The 17,360-nt window shown below is 36.9% G+C and overlaps 1 protein-coding gene across 1 annotated transcript in view; it reads left to right on the top strand.

Annotated features, from left to right (window-relative positions):
* Positions 1–17,360, top strand: part of cacna2d3 (calcium channel, voltage dependent, alpha2/delta subunit 3) — a 34,880-nt gene that overhangs the window by 11,359 nt on the left and 6,161 nt on the right. The window contains exons 10-23 of the mRNA XM_055222016.1: positions 3,033–3,107; positions 3,201–3,290; positions 6,207–6,320; positions 7,339–7,417; positions 9,204–9,337; positions 13,611–13,682; positions 13,778–13,858; positions 13,956–14,030; positions 15,356–15,439; positions 15,785–15,856; positions 16,279–16,340; positions 16,694–16,761; positions 16,953–16,998; positions 17,135–17,232. Coding sequence (XP_055077991.1) covers positions 3,033–3,107; positions 3,201–3,290; positions 6,207–6,320; positions 7,339–7,417; positions 9,204–9,337; positions 13,611–13,682; positions 13,778–13,858; positions 13,956–14,030; positions 15,356–15,439; positions 15,785–15,856; positions 16,279–16,340; positions 16,694–16,761; positions 16,953–16,998; positions 17,135–17,232 — 1,150 coding nt within the window. The remainder of the gene's footprint in view (positions 1–3,032; positions 3,108–3,200; positions 3,291–6,206; positions 6,321–7,338; positions 7,418–9,203; positions 9,338–13,610; positions 13,683–13,777; positions 13,859–13,955; positions 14,031–15,355; positions 15,440–15,784; positions 15,857–16,278; positions 16,341–16,693; positions 16,762–16,952; positions 16,999–17,134; positions 17,233–17,360) is intronic.

A 17,360-nucleotide genomic window follows, 5' to 3' on the forward strand; every position in this document is an offset into this window, starting at 1 on the left:
TGTACATATACTTCTGCATCACCCACACAAACATATCCACATATCAGATGAAGCTATAGTGCTCGTTTTTTCAAATGTGCAAACCATTTTCATGTGCAATGACCACAATGCTACAGGAAAGCCATTTTAACAGAAAAGCGAAAAAATTTGATTTGGACTTCGCTTACCTTTGAGGGCTCTGGTTCTGTCAAACATCAACATATTCCCAGAAAGTTGGTCTCATTCATTCCATACAGGTCCAGAGAATATAATCCAGTCAAGAAATTATATCCACAAAATAAATTAGATCCTCCATGTTGACTCTGCTGCAGGAAAGTATACCACACGTGAAATCTGCTCCGTCACTTTTTTGCATTTCGATTTCAGGCATAATAAACTTCAGACAGCACCAACTTTGCTTCTCAATACTAAACACATGCATTAGCTTCTGATTGACACCAAGGTTGGCTAATAAGGTAGGGGCTAACTGAAGCCCGAGACAACAAATGAGTGCTGCAGATGACTGAAAATGTACGCTCCACATTTACACCCTTGTAGAATCAACCGATTATATTACACACATTTAGTGATATTTTCCCCTTACAGCCAATGAGCAGTGGAACACAATGATGGATCACATGCCGTGCTTTTCTGTAAAAATGGAGCTTGTTGAATGCATAAACAAAACTGTGTGGATCCAGGGACCATGTATGTAATTCATGCACATTTTATGCACTGTTGTTTTGCAACCAGTTTTGAGTTTTGAACATGACCAAACGGACAAAACAAAGGTGATCGAGGACACTGTGGATGTTTGTACAAGTTATGCTAGAGCAGGCATACCCAAACTGTGGCCCGGGGACCAAATGCGGCCCTCAGACCAATTTTTCTTGGCCCTCAAGCTTCCAGGAGAATTGGCCCATATTACCTTAAACAGGACTTTTTATTGTACATTTCTGAAAATCTATTTACTGCCCATATGAAATATTTAATATGCCCCATTGAGGATGTAAGTATGAATAAAGGTCTAGTGATTCAGTCTGACTTATAATTATAACAACACAGATATTCACTTTATTGGCAACCAGTCTATGGCCCTCAATCAGCCCTCAGCTTTGTTTGTGTTTTTATATGTGGCCCTTAATGAGAAAAGTTTAGACACCCCTGTGCTAGAGACATTTTTGATCTGGAGCGGTTCGCGGCCAGGAGTGAAGATTCCATGGTGGACTCAGGAACAGAGGACCTTATTTTTTTAATGGACTGGATCCTGTTCTCGTTCGGTAAGTGTGGTTTATTCTTCTATTGACATAATTGTAGGTCAAATATATTGTGTGTAATCATTAGCATTACTTTTGTGCACATAGTGCTCATCTGAACCCTACGCTCTGGCAGTCTGTGTATGAATTAGATTTCACTTGTGTATTGTTTGAAAGGTGTTGTTTTATTTTGTAGTTTCCATTATTATAGGTACACATTAGCATCTCATCTGTGCACATGGGTGAGGCGCGCTCTGGCACGTTCCTCTGGAGAGTTACGGATCAGACTTTGTTTATTGTTGATATCTAGCAGAATATAGTTCAGACAGAGATAACTGTGCTGCTCAATGATAAACCCAAATGTTATCTTCTGATTGACACCTAATTTTACAATCAACGTTGGTTTTGTGGATTACTGAAGCCCCAGATTGCAAAATTTTCACCGTTGTAGACTAACCAATTACTATGCATTACGCATTACTGACGCTTTACACTAACAGCCAATGAGCAGCTGAACAAGACGATATACACTTTGGCATGGTTTACTGTACACAATTAGAGTACAGTGTAGAGACGCAGCTCCAGTCTGTGTGTAATTCCTTTATCATGGTGCGTTGTTTACTGTTTTTGTGTGATGAATATGGATATGTGTATGATATAATATTACTTCACCCCCTTTCAAGTTTGTACTTTCTTGTTACTAATGTATTTGTGTTTTTCCTTAGGCACATGGGTGACGTTATCAGATGCACTCATTGGCTATTACCAGAAATGGTTCAAGACATTTTTTACCATTTTGTGGACATTGCCATTGTGAATGTCTTCATTCTCTATAAAGGACACTGTAAATCAAAGGGTAAAATGCCTATATGCACCAAAAGGCCTTTAGAAAAACTGTTGTCTTGGGGCTGGCAGGAAGGAACACAACAGGAAGAAGTAACCAGGGAGAAGCATCATCGTTTTGTGTACATCAACCCAGGCAGTGACAAGACACAAGGCAGATTGAAGTGCAGGAAGTGACATGCCAAAACTCCAGTGAAATGCTAACCCGCTATATACCCCTGTGCTTCCAGCTACAAAGAGACTGGCACATGCTATAATGACTGGCACAGAAGAGAAGTCATAATCATGTACAGTGTGTTTTCAGTTTGCAGTGCGTGTTTGTTTACTGTTTGCTGTGTGTGGACTTTGTAAATATATATTTATTTTGACTCATACCACTTGTTCGGACTATATTTTATATACAAATATACATTTATATTGTGTTTTATAATATTACTCACTCTATTGAGATATAGTGTATTTTTATCCCCAGCTACCTCCTGCAGCTTTCTATGCATTCATTTCAACAAAAAATTTAGGCGAGGATGAGAAAAATAATTTTTATGTGTGTTCAAAAGTGTATAAATGCTTCCCACACATACTTAGTGATTCTGACACCTGATGGTAAAACTATTGGATGTTACCAATACAAAGACCCCAAACTTGTGTATATACTATCAATCCATCCATCCATTTTCTTCTGCTTATCCGGGCCGGGTCGCGGGGTGGCATATATAATATGGTTCAATAATGGTTATCATTTTAATTTGGAGAGGTCAGAACAAAGACAATTTTACCAAAATGACCTGGAATTGTAAGGAATTAACTAAAAGTGTAATTATGGTTACCACATGGTAATTCTACTTTATTTTGTGATAATATGAGTAGTCCTAAATATTGTTAGCATTTTATTGGCTTAATGAAAACAGCTGCAAAGGTGTTAAAGTGTGATCATTAATCTTGTACATTCTTCAGTATAACCAGGAAATCCACTATGTTGAACCCTGTTTGAATGGCACTCTGGTCCGAGCTGACAGGGCCAATAAAGATGTAAGTATAGCTAAAACAGACAAATCATGAATGCATGTAGATCCTATTTCTTGTGTAAATACTTCCCCTATTTATACTACTGTTATCTGCCAGCATTTCCGGGAGCATCTGGACAAGCTGTTTGCCAAAGGAATCGGGCTGCTGGGTGAAGCTCTCGCTGAGGCATTTACAATCCTTGGTGATGTAAGTTTAATTGAAGGTATCATGCTGTGCAAAACTTTTAAGCTGTTTTTTTTTTTTTTTTTTTTTTTTTCTTATAAAGCACAAATTCCTAAATTTTACAAGTTTGCAAAAGGTCACTTTTTTTTTAGTTTTGGAGTCTATCAATAGTATAATTATACGATATTGTAGGATGAAACATTATTGGAAAAATGGAATTGGAAATGTGATGATGATGATGTTGATGAAGATGTGCTTTTTTTAACCATTACCTTTATTTGTTTTTATAGCCAAGATTCTGTTCACAGTGCACCTTTTATATATACATGGACTGCTAAATAATACAAGAATAATACATGCTTTTCAGGACATATTTATAGAGGTCAAAACCGCAGAGTCAGCAGTTTTTATACACAGGTTCATTGTTAGTACTTAAATACTTAGTGTTTTGCAATTTGCTAATTGTGACCAGTGAAATATTGACTTTAATTCCATAATATCCCAATAATATGTATTTTGTAAAAAAAAAAAAAAAAAAATACCACTGAACTATAAGTATCTGATAAACAGGACAGGTGAAGTCCCTTATCAGAGGTCTACACTCTCCAAATATGTTGAGTATAATTTTATTCTGTCAGGTTGAACAGTCCTGTATTTCATTCAACCTGTTGCCGTTTGATACGCTGTGACCATAAATCACAGTTTACAGAAATATTGTATCATGAGGCAGATTGCCCTAATGCCTTTTCTCTGCTTGGATGACCAGATGACAATGTTGTTGAGCTGTTATAGTTTTCCCCAAATTAATCTTTTGTTTATATGGTTTTATTTGACATGCAGTAATGAATTGGTCTCTGCCTAAATCCATTTTTTGTTTTCGTTTAATTTACTGGCTCCACTTGACCAAAACAAGAGAAAAAAACCTTTGGTTTACAATTCCCCTTTGTTTTTTCAGATGCTTTTCCACCTCATGTTCACAACAAGTAATCTTGAACAAACCCACTCTCTCAAATGTGCGCAGTGTGTGCTACTCCACCTCACATCTCTGAAACATGATTAATGGCTCTAATTACTGTCAATGATTAATATTGTGGCTGATTGGAACACAAAGCAGATAAGGAGCTAGGAGCCACGCCTGATTCCTTTTATCTCTCAGTTTTCAGGCTGGCCATGGCAGCAGCGCCGGAGCCCCGAGTGCGTCTGGCTCTACCTCTGCATTTGTCAGATTAATTAAAGTCATCCAATGAATATGGTAATCAGCTGTAGCCGCTCCACCACTGTTGAAATGCATTGGTACAATGGTGCCAAGTGAATTAATTTGGACTATCACAGGCCTAATCAAAAGCAAACACCAGAGGATTCATGTAAAGAGACTCCGCTGTCCGCTGACAATGGAACTGTGTCAGTCCACTCAGGGCCATTTTAACTTTTAAATGTGTTATTCATTCATGTACTTTAACTTTAATGATTGCCGGACGAACTTAAATGCACTTGGATGTTGTGCAAAATAGAAGACTTGAAGTATAATTTTCAGTGATCAAAATATTAACTTTATTGATTGCTAGATTGTTATACTTAATAGGAAATTTAACAACTTGCTAGCTAGCTTTTGTTACATATTATTCATTCCGAGCTGATTTGAAGTTCAGTGCAATTGGCATTTCTCTTTCTATTTATAAGGGCTTGGAATTGTCACAAACTAAATAGACTTTGGTTCTAAAAACGAATAACATTTTTGAAGTAATAAATAAATAACAAAACAAATATAGAATTTAGATGTCATAATTTCCCACAGATGAATGCTGTCGTTGTGTCCTTGGGCAAGACACTTTAACCATCTCGCCCCCAGTGTCTGAGTACACTGGTGTATGAATGTGTGTGAGTGGATGAGTGGTTCATTTACCATAATTTTACTATCTGAGACTTAAATAACTATTGGTAAAAGTTATTTGCCTCAGTATTGATAACAAGATTGAAGTCATTTTTCACAATCATTCATCTTTTGCTTGATACAATATACTGTACAGTAGTAGTGAGTCAGACGGAAAAGCCAACTTGCCTCACAGAAAATAGAGTTCATTTTGAGCTGGAGGCGGCCTCAGGTGACACACTCGCAGGATAAAGAGGCTCCAGTGTGTTTGGAGAGCCGCACTGCCCATAGCTCTGCTCCTTTGATCACGGTCCTGTATGCTCTGTGTTACAGGTCAATAAGCAGCTTAATTACCATCATGTATCTTCTGGCTTTGAACAGTGGACAACATTTTCACTTTATTTACAAGGGATTAGTTGTGGTTTATTTTCCTGTATTGAAGCAACTCAGATATGAAGAGATTAGATGATCCCAGTTGTATATGATCATAATTAAACATCTATTCATTCATCATTCTCTTGCACTAATTCCAGTAAGATGCTCATGGTTGAAATGTATTGTAACTAAGAGCTGGTATTGACTGAGCAATCACACTAATACATGGGAATTGTGGTATTTATTTGAATAAGCAACCAGCAGTCATGTTAGAATGTAAAGTTTTGTATAGATTTTTTTTTTTTCTAATATGGATCACAGTATAGAACAATTGTGTTTTTTCACCACTAAATGCCAAACTATTTGTGGTAGGACATAACAATAACAGCAACTAGCACCTGAGATGGGAAACAGGAGCATGGAGTGTCAGTTCTGGACAATAACCATTTTCAATATAAGATACCAATGACAGACTGACAGACATAGACATTTCCTTCACAGTTTTTTTACGGTTTGTGCATTCTCATTTGTGTTTGGCTGTAGTGGTTTACAGCTTGAGATGCAAATGTTATAGAGTTGACAACTACACATGCACTTGACTAAGAGAAACCCATATTTGTCCTTTTGAGATAACATCCCTATAATTTGAATTGATTTACTGTATGTTAATATTGTGGTTTTTTTTTCTTGTACAGTTTAATTCGACCGGCCGAGGCAGTGTCTGTAGTCAGGCCATAATGCTGGTCACCGATGGAGCGACCGAAATGTACGATGATGTTTTTGAGAAGTACAACTGGCCAGAGCGAAGGGTGAGGCTGCTTATCTCATCTGCTAAATGTGTTTATTAATATTCATTTTTAATCATTTTCATGTCCTGTTAACACAAAAGTTTTTAGTTGTTGTAGATTAAAACTACCATCTTGACATTTTGAGGACTTTTTGCTTGTAAAATCTTAGTGATACGTTTTCCTCTGTGTTGACATATTATGGAGCATTATTTTGTTCCATAAGGCTTAAGTGAAAAAATTACATCATTCAAGGACAGAGCATGCACAAAGCACTCTGTCCCATACCCCAGCACCCCGGTCCCACTGCTGCTCTCTCTGATACATACAACCACCATAGCCTTTGTAAGAGGTAAACTCCATTACAATGAAAAAGACTGCTGAGCCATTTGCAGAGCAGTGAAACAACAGCTCGGGGACTGATGTTAGCATATGTGTGCTGGCACCGTGTGGCGGCACACAGGGCACTATTTGGCAGTGGGTCCCCCCTCCCCCACATGCCCTTAGGCTCCCCTTTGTGGCAGAAGTCAGTGTTTTTTCTATGTGTTTTATGCTTAGCAAAGCATCTGGAGCCAATGAGGCATTCAGGTCTGGCACAGTGTCACACATTGCTCTTTAAAAGGACAGTGGAACATGCCCTTGTGCCATGCCCCCAAGGAAACTAAATTAATTGAATTTAACTGTACGCGTCCTTTGAAATCATTGAGTGAAAATACACATGGATTGCTGTAAAACACTACTACGAAGATTAAAGAAGTACTAAAACTGTGTGTTGTAGGTCAAAATTATTTTATTTAAGAAAATTGGGTACAAAATCTATTAACTTACAAATGACATTACTATTATACAGGTACAAGTACACACCTAAAAGGTGCCTAATATTTACTAATGACATTAAAAGCTTCTTAAAAGTAAGTATGAACTTAAGTTACATTTGTATTGTAAGTAAAAAAAACAAAACACTATTGCTTTCACCTCTAGTGTATATCTTGTTTAAGGAGCATTTGCTTGTGTCTTTTATCTTGAACCTGTCTCTGTGCAGGTACGAATATTCCCTTACCTGATTGGACGAGAGTCTGCTTTTGCTGATAACCTCAAATGGATGGCCTGTGCCAACAAAGGTTAGTGACACTGTGGAGATAGGCCTCAGACAGCCCAGTATCAGCACCAAGGTGAAGGCTTAGTGCTAGTGACTCACATGTGTTGTATTAAGTTTGTGTATATATGAGTTATTCATCTAGACCCAGATCACTGTTATTGGCCAGTTGTGTTTTTCAGGCTATACTATTTTTAAAGATCTAATAAAGAGAAGAAGAAAAAGAAGAAGTAGCCTCATCCACTGTTAAATATAAGACAGAGGACCTTGGATCATATTTGGGTTTGACTTTCAAGTACCAGCAGATGTAAACCATAACTTTTTTATGCATAAGTTATAGTCTATAGACTATAATTATATCATAATAAGGCAGTTTGATTAACCCAAAGGAGAACAAAAAAATATATACTTGTTTCTAAATAAAAGTACTCACACTGCAGAGGGCCCTGTGTACCACCAGTGTACCTTAGTTTGAGAAACACTAATATAAGGTATTTGTGAACAGCATTTATTAAACAGTGGTTTGTATTAGGCCTTTTTATCAATGATATTAAACATGTTTTAATTGTAATCATTTGAAATAAAATTATCGCAGGGGTAAAGTTGCATTGGATATACTGCTTCCCTAAACATATTACACTGAAATGGTTATTGACAATTTGGATTATACTGTAAACTATATACAGTATATATGGAATATTTTGTTGTATTTTTTTCCATGCATGTGAATGTACAGGCTCCCCGTCTGTCTTCCCCAAAAGGCAATGAAGTGGCACTTTGATGGGTCATAGGTCAATCTGCTCTAATCCCTCTTCCTGTCAGAGACTGTCCCCTCAGCTGTGCGCACTGATGGCTCCCACGTGTCAGCGCTCCGGATGAGTGCCCCCCGAAGCCAAAGTCACAACCAGGAAAACACATCACAGTCAGGGGTAGAGGGGAGGACCCAGCCCCCCTTTCCACCTCCACTCCTCCCTCCTGCTCCCTGATACATGCCCCATCGTGGAATAACCTCACATGTCCTGTATGAAACATGGTGGTAACAGCAGCCCCCTGACAGCCAGTCAAACGCCCTCTGTGTCACTACAATGCACCGCTATTTACTACCTCAGCACTACAGGGAATTGATTAAATGACCAAGGAAAAAGATGGTTCTGCTTTGCTTTACATGCAAAAATGAGATGATAAAAATATATTAGACTAGGCATGTACATTTTGAAATACAGATTATGCAATTATAGTGGGAGGAATGTGAATTCTCTTGCAAGGCTGAGGGGTAGTTGCCCTAGGATCTTGGTTTGCTCCAAATATACTAGGGCCTAGAATGTGTGTCACCACTTATAGTTACATTTTAAATTGAGTTTATGATACAATATTTTTTGGAAAAAGACAAAGCTGCATTATACAACTTTTCTCTTGTTATTGAGTAAAATGAGTTTTTTCCTCCATATAGTGTATTTTAAAAGCAGTAGATGTTTGACTCTGCATCTAGTTGTAAAACATCTTATTTTTTATAAGCTTATAAGAAGATGTGAGCTGATTGGCTGTGCATTTATTGCTTCACTTCCCTATTTGATTATTTATCCAGTGTTAACTGAACTCATGTTGGTCACATTTAAATATTTAATTTTAATATGCTTCCTATAGTAGACCTTAGAGAACTATCAACCTTGTCAGTCAGGGACAAGGAAAGTTAATCTCCACCAAATATGACCCAGCTGTGTTGTGACTTGAGAAGAACTGAATGGGATGATTTCAGACCCCGGCTTCATATGATGTGATCATTACTGTATATATTGTATTTTGTGTTGCAGGATACTTCAGTCAGATTTCCACTTTAGCTGATGTTCAGGAGAATGTGATGCGGTATCTCCATGTGATGAGTCGCCCAAAAGTGATTGACCACGAGCACGACACGGTGTGGACTGAGGCCTATGTGGACAGTGCTGTAAGTGCTCATGTGCTGCTTTTGACTGTTCACATCCTCTTTGCATTGAATGTCATGAAAGGGAACATATATAAAATAGATTTTTAACCATGTTATAATGGTGTTCCCTCCTCAGTGTTGGGCAGTAAATAGTTACAAAGTAAGGGATTACTGTAATCAGATTACTTTTTTAGTTATGCAGTAATGTTACTATTTACAACTGAAAATTGTAACAGGAACAGGAATATGATTTGGCAGCTGACAGAGTGTGTTTTACCATCTGCTTTCTTTGATTTGATAACTAGACTAGAGTTAAACCTTTATTTTTTATGTCTTGAATAATATAAACACAAACATTTGTGTTTTAGACAAATTAAACCCACATTTTTGTGAGCCATAGACTATGTCTCATCTCCTCACTTCACTACTAGATCAATGTTAGATTGAGCCGATAGAAGGAGAGAATGAGAGGAGGGCTGCGCTCTGATGCGGGGTCGGGGAGCGAGCGTGAGGGAGGGCATCTGTCAGATTAAGCGCTGTTGCACTGTAAAGACTTATATGAATGAGCAACTTTTGAAAAATTAAATGGTTTAAAATTGAGTAAGATGGTCAATGGTACTTATAGGCTTTTCACCTATTGTGTGCGTTCCACTAAAGTTTTAACCTTGTATGGACACCAGTCACAAAGACACTTTTTGGTTGACAACGATTTACAAATCAAGCACTGAGAAAGTGTAATTTGTGTGATGAATTCTTTCTTTTTATTTATATGGTTCCTGAGCTGTATGTTTCCTTTTTTCCAAAGTAATCAGTAATCAAATTACTTTTGAAAGCAAGTAGTCAGAGTAGTAATTACGTTACTTTTAGAAAGAGTAATCAGTAGTCAGTAATAAGATTAGTTTTGCAAAGTAATCTGACCAACACTGTACCTCATTATTAATTTAGAGTTTTATTTTGATTAATTCATGCATGTCGGAATAATCCTGCATTGTCCTGCATTTAAGGCTTGAAAGCTCAGAAAATGAATGATTACACCTTCCACCAAATTTCTGCCCACTTTCTTGTACTTACAATTATTCAAAATTCACAATTCCAGGCCACACATTCATAGTTCAAAAATGCCACAAAGCCTTTTTCCACCAATAAAAAGAAAAAACACTATGAGGAGGCGAGGCGTATCAGTTCTGCTGTTTGACAGAAAATCAATGGACTTGTTTTTATTATTAAGCCATTTTAGATCAATATTGCAATTTACAATGGACAAAATGTAAAATGATGATATGATGAGGAATACTTAATAGCCCCAAAAAATATAATATGTCTTCTTTAATATAAAATCTACGATTTGTAAGAATTAAACACAATATCCATGTACTTGTCAGGCTTGGTAAGGCTCTGCGAGAGTGACAGAACAATTTAAACAATCACAACATGAAGTGTGATAGGTTCAGTTAAGGCAAAAGATTCAAAATATGAATAGTGATCAAATCTAAATTGTGACCAAGGTGATATCATATTTTTTGCATATTGATGGCCCCTAATGTGATACAACTTTGTACTCCTAAACCCTGTTTTTTGAATCGTGCCTAAAACTTTTGCACAGTTCTGTAATAACTTAGTATTACTTGAGTCTATTTCAGAACTTGTGCCTTCACTGCTGCTTGGCTTTAGTGAGGATGTAGTGTGTCTTGTGTGTGTCTTGTACAGTAGTGTGTCTGTGTGTGTGCGTGTGCGCTTCCTCGTCATTACTCTTCATGCTGTGGAAATGACTCCTCATTATGAGCATCATTAATCTGCATGGATTTCCCCTCAGTGTACATCTGTGTCCACAGAGCCTGCTCCAGCGCCTTCATTCACAGAGCTGCAATCTTAAACTCTTTCTCTTATTTATCTGCTCTTCTCCATCAGCTCGCACAGGCCTATAAGGTAAAGCTCTCAGCGTGTCAGTACTTTATCAAAGTGTGATGCATACACTGTGTTTACAAGTTATATAAATAGTACATTTATCTAACTATTACATGGCATTAACTCTAACAGTTGAAGATAGAAATTCTGGGGACACTCAAGTAATATTTGTTTCTACAGAAGCACAAATATAGATTATGACAAGGGCATTTTCTCATTGGTCAACTGCTTTATTTGTATCTAATAAGTTTACTGATTCAAACTGCCTTAAAATTGTTCTATAGTGTTTAAAGACAATAGGAAATTCCCTATTTTGTGCATGTGAAACATTGTCCACAAGAAAAGGAAGCTACATAAGACTTTTGGTCTTTCACAACATAAGTAATAAGAGTTACTGAAGTGATGACTTTTGCGTTTGACTTTTCTGTGAATGCTGGATAACATATATTGTCATATAATTTTGTTTCATGCATTTTAAAGCAACACTGTGTAACTTACACCTGAAAAAATACATGCAATTATTACATGGTGGGGCTTTACTTATGAATTAATTCTTTGTTACACAATTCAAACACTTTACAAATATATTTTCCAAGTCCGACCTATAGCATTACCATCTACTGTTATGCTGTTGGTACTGATGAAAACCTTCTATCTTCTCCCTTAGGAGTCATTCTTAAGCCTTATATGGTTTAAATTGAATGAGAGATTCTCCCTTGGTACTTGTCCTTGGAAGTACTCCAAGTTTATGTGATGTCAGTGCTCTCCCATCAACACAACACTTTTAGCTTCCTAAAAAGTTTCAGGAAGCCATATTATCCCTTGGCCAGAGCAGTGTATGGGATTTTATTGTACAACTTGTATTCAGCGTGGTACCAAGGAGTGTGCGCAGAGGGGGGAGATTGTCCTCTGGAGTGTATATGCGCTCTGTATCTCGGCCTCAGACACACCATTCATCATTCTGTGGATCATTGCATTTTATCTCCTAAAGCCCATAATAAAACTGACATTGGAGGAGAGACCAGGGGAGTGAAGGAGGGGATGGGGGAGGAGGAGGGTAGCCATGAACGCGTGTGTCCGAAAACCAGTTCTACCTGTGTGTGTATACTCCAGACTGTATATTCATTGTGTTGGGATGCATTTTAGGAGCTACCATTCTTCATTTTGTCAAACTGGAGTTGGAGTTCACGCCTCATTGACTTCATATGTATGCATGTATACAATAGCAAACGTGTAATAGGGCAGAATGACAGTAACTAAAGGCTACCTAAGTACTGTGTACCAGCTCTCGCACACAAAGATTTACATGATTAAACAACAATACTTTTTTGTTTTAAATTTAGGGCAACTATAACTAATTACATTTCTGATTTTCAATGAGATTTTAATAAATTCGGGATGCACACAGAGGGTGGTTAGCGTTCTTGCTTCACAGTAAGAATACGTGTCAAAAGTAGTTTTTGTGTTGATATTGATAATGATAGAAAAAAATTTTTATAAAATCAAACTCAGAACATTGTATGAAAATTAAGATGGGTGTCTTTCATACAGCAAAGAGAAGGGAGAGTGTAGTTAATAGAGAGAATATCTTTTTAGTCGATATGATTGAATATCTTCTGGTTTATCATAAATATAAATATAATATGAAAATATTTTTTCCTTCTGACAGCAGTTTAAATGTATTTAGCATGTTAAAGAATTCCAAAAAGAACTCCACTTTTTTGTATTTGTATATATATATATATATATATATATATATATATATATATATATATATGTATATATATATATATATATATATATATATATATATATATATATATATATATATATATATATATATATATATATATATATATGTATATATATTTGTATGTATATATATATATATATATATATATATATATATATGTATATATATTTGTATGTGTATATATATATATATATATATATATATATATATATATATATATATATATATATATATATATATATATATATATATATATATATATATATATATTTGTATATTTTGTTATAATATTGAAATTCCAGGGTGTAATTAAGCTGAATGTTCTTTGACAAGTCAGAGTTGCTTCATGTCAAATTGGAGTTGGTTCAGAGTGTGTACAGTCCAGATTCTACCTATATTAATGAGCTGTAATGATCTGGTATTGGCACTGCATTCACATCAAACAAAAAACATTGTCAGGATATACACTGCAACTCAACTCAAACTCATATTTGATATATTTTCTTTTTCTACTGTTGCTCTTCCTATACTTTGCTGTTGCAACACTGACATTTCCACATTATGGGACAAATATAGATATAGTCATTGTCATATTGTCTTCATACCTTATCAATGTTTTGTTTTTGTTTTTTTCAGATGAAAGACAAGTCAGGTCCCAGTCTGATGACCACAGTGGCCATGCCTGTTTTTAGCACCAAGAACGAGACTGTGAGTAGCAATAAAAACCCAGTGTCAAAGTGATTTCAGAGCTCTTTTAAAAGTTTGTGTTTGTGTATTGTGTTGTTGTGTGTGTGTTGATGCAGAAGAATCAGGGAATTCTGTTGGGGGTCGTCGGAACAGACATCCCTCTGCAGGAGCTGATGAAGCTCATCCCAAAGCATATGGTACTCTCATCTGTTTTCCACTTTAATCCAAATAAACATAGTCACATTATTCATAAGCACGTTTTAAATAACTGTGGTCCTGTTTTATTCTCTCTAGCTGGGGATCCATGGATATGCATTTGCCATTACAAACAATGGCTATATCCTCATGCACCCAGACCTCAGACCTCTGGTAAACAAGCCTTTACAAATTTGCTATTGAACAAATCACTCCCAGTTTTAACCCTGACTTTTCTTTTTGTTTTGCATAACCACAATATGAACTGAAAGCTTCCTTTTTTGACCTCAGAGAATGTGTTTTGTGGTTAGCAGGCTGAATGGGCTCGTATAGTCTGTAATCCCCACCTTTTCCTTTGATGTATGCATGCAGGGATAAAGGCCACTCATAGGGCTGGCTGGCCTGAGATTTCCCAGAGGTAACTTAACACTCGCTGGCCTGGAGCGCAGCCCCTTGCTCCGGGACGTCTGGTTCCTGAGGGCGGAGGCTGTGCCGTTATGTGTGTGCCAGTGTTAGTGCTACTCCTCTATGTGCTAGTATCTGTCTGTGCTGGTCTGTGTCCCTTTGTACTCTGCAGTAAAGGGATGTCTACATCAGTTTAAGTGACTTCAATTCAAAATATTGATCCTGATTTCAGCAGCTTGACAAGCTTAGAGTTAGTTCATATGACATAGATCATTTGTTTTATTTAAATGTGTTTCTTTTACTTATATACTTAAGTGTGCTCCTTGGCTTTATTATTATCCATGGCATACTGTAGTTGTGTCCTTAGGCAAGACTCTTCAACCACCTTCCGTATGTGTGAATGAGGTGAGTGATAGTGGAGGTCAGAGAAGCAGATAATGCAGTCTGGCAGCATCAAGTACATCAGTCTGTCTCAGGGCAGCTATGGCGACCACCAAGTGTGGCAACAGTGAAAAATGCATTGTTAAGTGCTTTGAGTATTTAGAAACCCATTTCACAAATCCAAGACATTATTATTATTATTTATTACATTTTCTTTCATCCAGATTTCATTGCAGATAATTGAACAAACTACATAAATGTGAAAATAAACCTAAACAAGTCAAAAAGACTCAAATCAAGAAAAGTATTTTTAATTGCGTTCATTTGAACTAATGTGGATATTGCTTTTCTTCAGTGTGCATGTGTCTCTTTGTGCTGTGCCTGTAGTCTTTGACGTGTCATCTCTGTCAGCTGGACCACACACCGTACACTATAGTCTGACATGTACAGCTAACGCGACGGTGTAGACTTGCCTAAGCGTGAATTTCCTATCAATCATATTAAGTATTTTTAATTTACCTGACAGTGTTAATTTCACAGCTGATTTGTTAAGTAATTACTCAGCAAAAACTTGCACCAGAGCTTTGTAAATAATAGCCTACAGTGAGAAAGACTCAGGAGATGAGTGGCCTTCTGGGTCAAACTAGATTAACACACTTTGAGATGTTAGGGTGACTTTGTTATATTAAGTCTGTGTTTTTTGTTATGTGCAGTATCAGGAAGGTCAAAAGAGGAGAAAACCCAACTACAGCAGCGTGGATCTGTCTGAGGTCGAGTGGGAGGACAAAGATGATATAGTATGTGTTTGCTTCAACAATAATAAAGAAATAAGAACTTAGTTTTGAGAAGTGGTTCCCAAACAGAAAAATCCAAAAGAGATAATCAGATTTTAAATCGGGCAGTATTACGTAAAAATGATAAATATTTAAAGTGAAAAAGCAAAATATCCTAATGTCAACAATGCCAATTTCTTAAAGTCTTAAGGCAGATGTTACAGTACATTTTTGTACCAACCCTATATGATGTCATTAACGGGAAATTTGGAAGTTTTTAGTCAGCACATTTGAATATTTGCTCATTTAAAGCTTAATGACTCACATGGCATTTCTTTGTGTTGTTTCTGTGTTTGTTTTGTTTGTCAGTTGCGTAATGCCATGGTGAACAGGAGAACAGGCACTTTCTCTATGGATGTCATGAAGACTGTGGACAAAGGGGTGAGCATATAATAATGCAATTTGTTTAAAGGTGTCACTTTTCTGCTGGGGAGTCTATACATGGAGTTGTTATTACTTTGCCTTTGTCTAGAAAATTCCACAATATTGCAATAAGCTTAACTATTTGGGATTTATGAAATTTCAAGTGTTTTATTGTTCAAAAATATCTATTTTTTTGGTGCGCAGGATCACCTTTCCATAGATATGACCTGTAGCCTGGCCTACAGGTCATATCTATATCTATGTATTAAATGTATTTATCTCCATGGAGATAAATACATTTAATTCTATTCTGTAGAAAGGCAAAGCACTAACATTTCCATAGGAAAATCAGGTGGCAGTCCCTCCACCAAAAATGTTACATAGTGTATGCTTAACGTCAGTTAAAGATGCTAACTTGTTTTGTATTTATGTTCATTTAGAGGCGTCTGTTGAGGATGCACAATGACTATTTCTACACAGACATAAAAGGCACTCCATTCAGGTGAACCCAAACAACTATATGCAACTTTAATTTATAACCATAAACCAGAAAAGTAATATTCTGGTTTGCAAACATTCAAAACACATTTTATTAACAGTAGAGCATATACTGAAGGTTTTAATATATTGGATGTTGAAATATTATAGTCTGTATTTCTTAAAATCTGTCACCTCAGTCCCCACATAAACCATAAACACAGCATAATACATTTTTTATGGCATTTGTGATTATTACGTACTTTCTGTTTTTATTTCAAATGTACGGTCTAGTCTGTCAGTGTACAGTCTAGTCAGTATCAGTGTTGGGCTGCTATGTCAGTATTATATTTGACATTTTCATCTTCATGTGTTTAGTCTCGGAGTCGCACTATCCAGAGGTCATGGCAAATACTTCTTCAGAGGAAATGTGTCAGTGGACGCAGGTATCTCTTTCACTCAGACCCTCTCTCCTTCCCTCCCTCTTTTTCTCCCCTTCTCTCCCTCTCTGCCTCTCTCCCTCCCTTCCTGTTTAACACTTCAGACCAGTTGTAATATGACAGTGCTTATTGCTTGAGCTGACCCAAGCCTGGCACTGCTGAAGCGTTACTGACTGGCTGATTTTTTCTTTTTTAAGGACTCCGTGATCTGGAACAGCCAGATGTCGCCCTGGCAGACGAATGGTGAGGTCGGGTTGTGGGAGAGGGCATTGGAGCATTATGTAGGTTAGCCCTGTGCGTGTTAGGGAGTTAGGGGTTGTCATGTTGCAAGAGCGTGACTCTGTTGTGTTTCTGTTTGTTTTGTTTTGGACCCTCTCAGGACGTACTGCAACACAGAGGAGGATCACGAGCATCGCCACCTCACACAGATCCAGGCCATCAAACTATTCATGACGGGAAAGAGACCGCACCTAAAATGTAAACAACATTTGGAATTTTCATTTATTGAACCTGTTAAAATTGCCTTTACAAATAAATGAGTACATAAATTGGGACTATAGGCACAGCATGACAGTTGAGATGTTCATCCACTCACTTAAAAGGTT

This window comes from Periophthalmus magnuspinnatus, chromosome 5 (genome assembly GCF_009829125.3).
Source record: "Periophthalmus magnuspinnatus isolate fPerMag1 chromosome 5, fPerMag1.2.pri, whole genome shotgun sequence".
Lineage (NCBI taxonomy): Eukaryota > Metazoa > Chordata > Actinopteri > Gobiiformes > Gobiidae > Periophthalmus > Periophthalmus magnuspinnatus.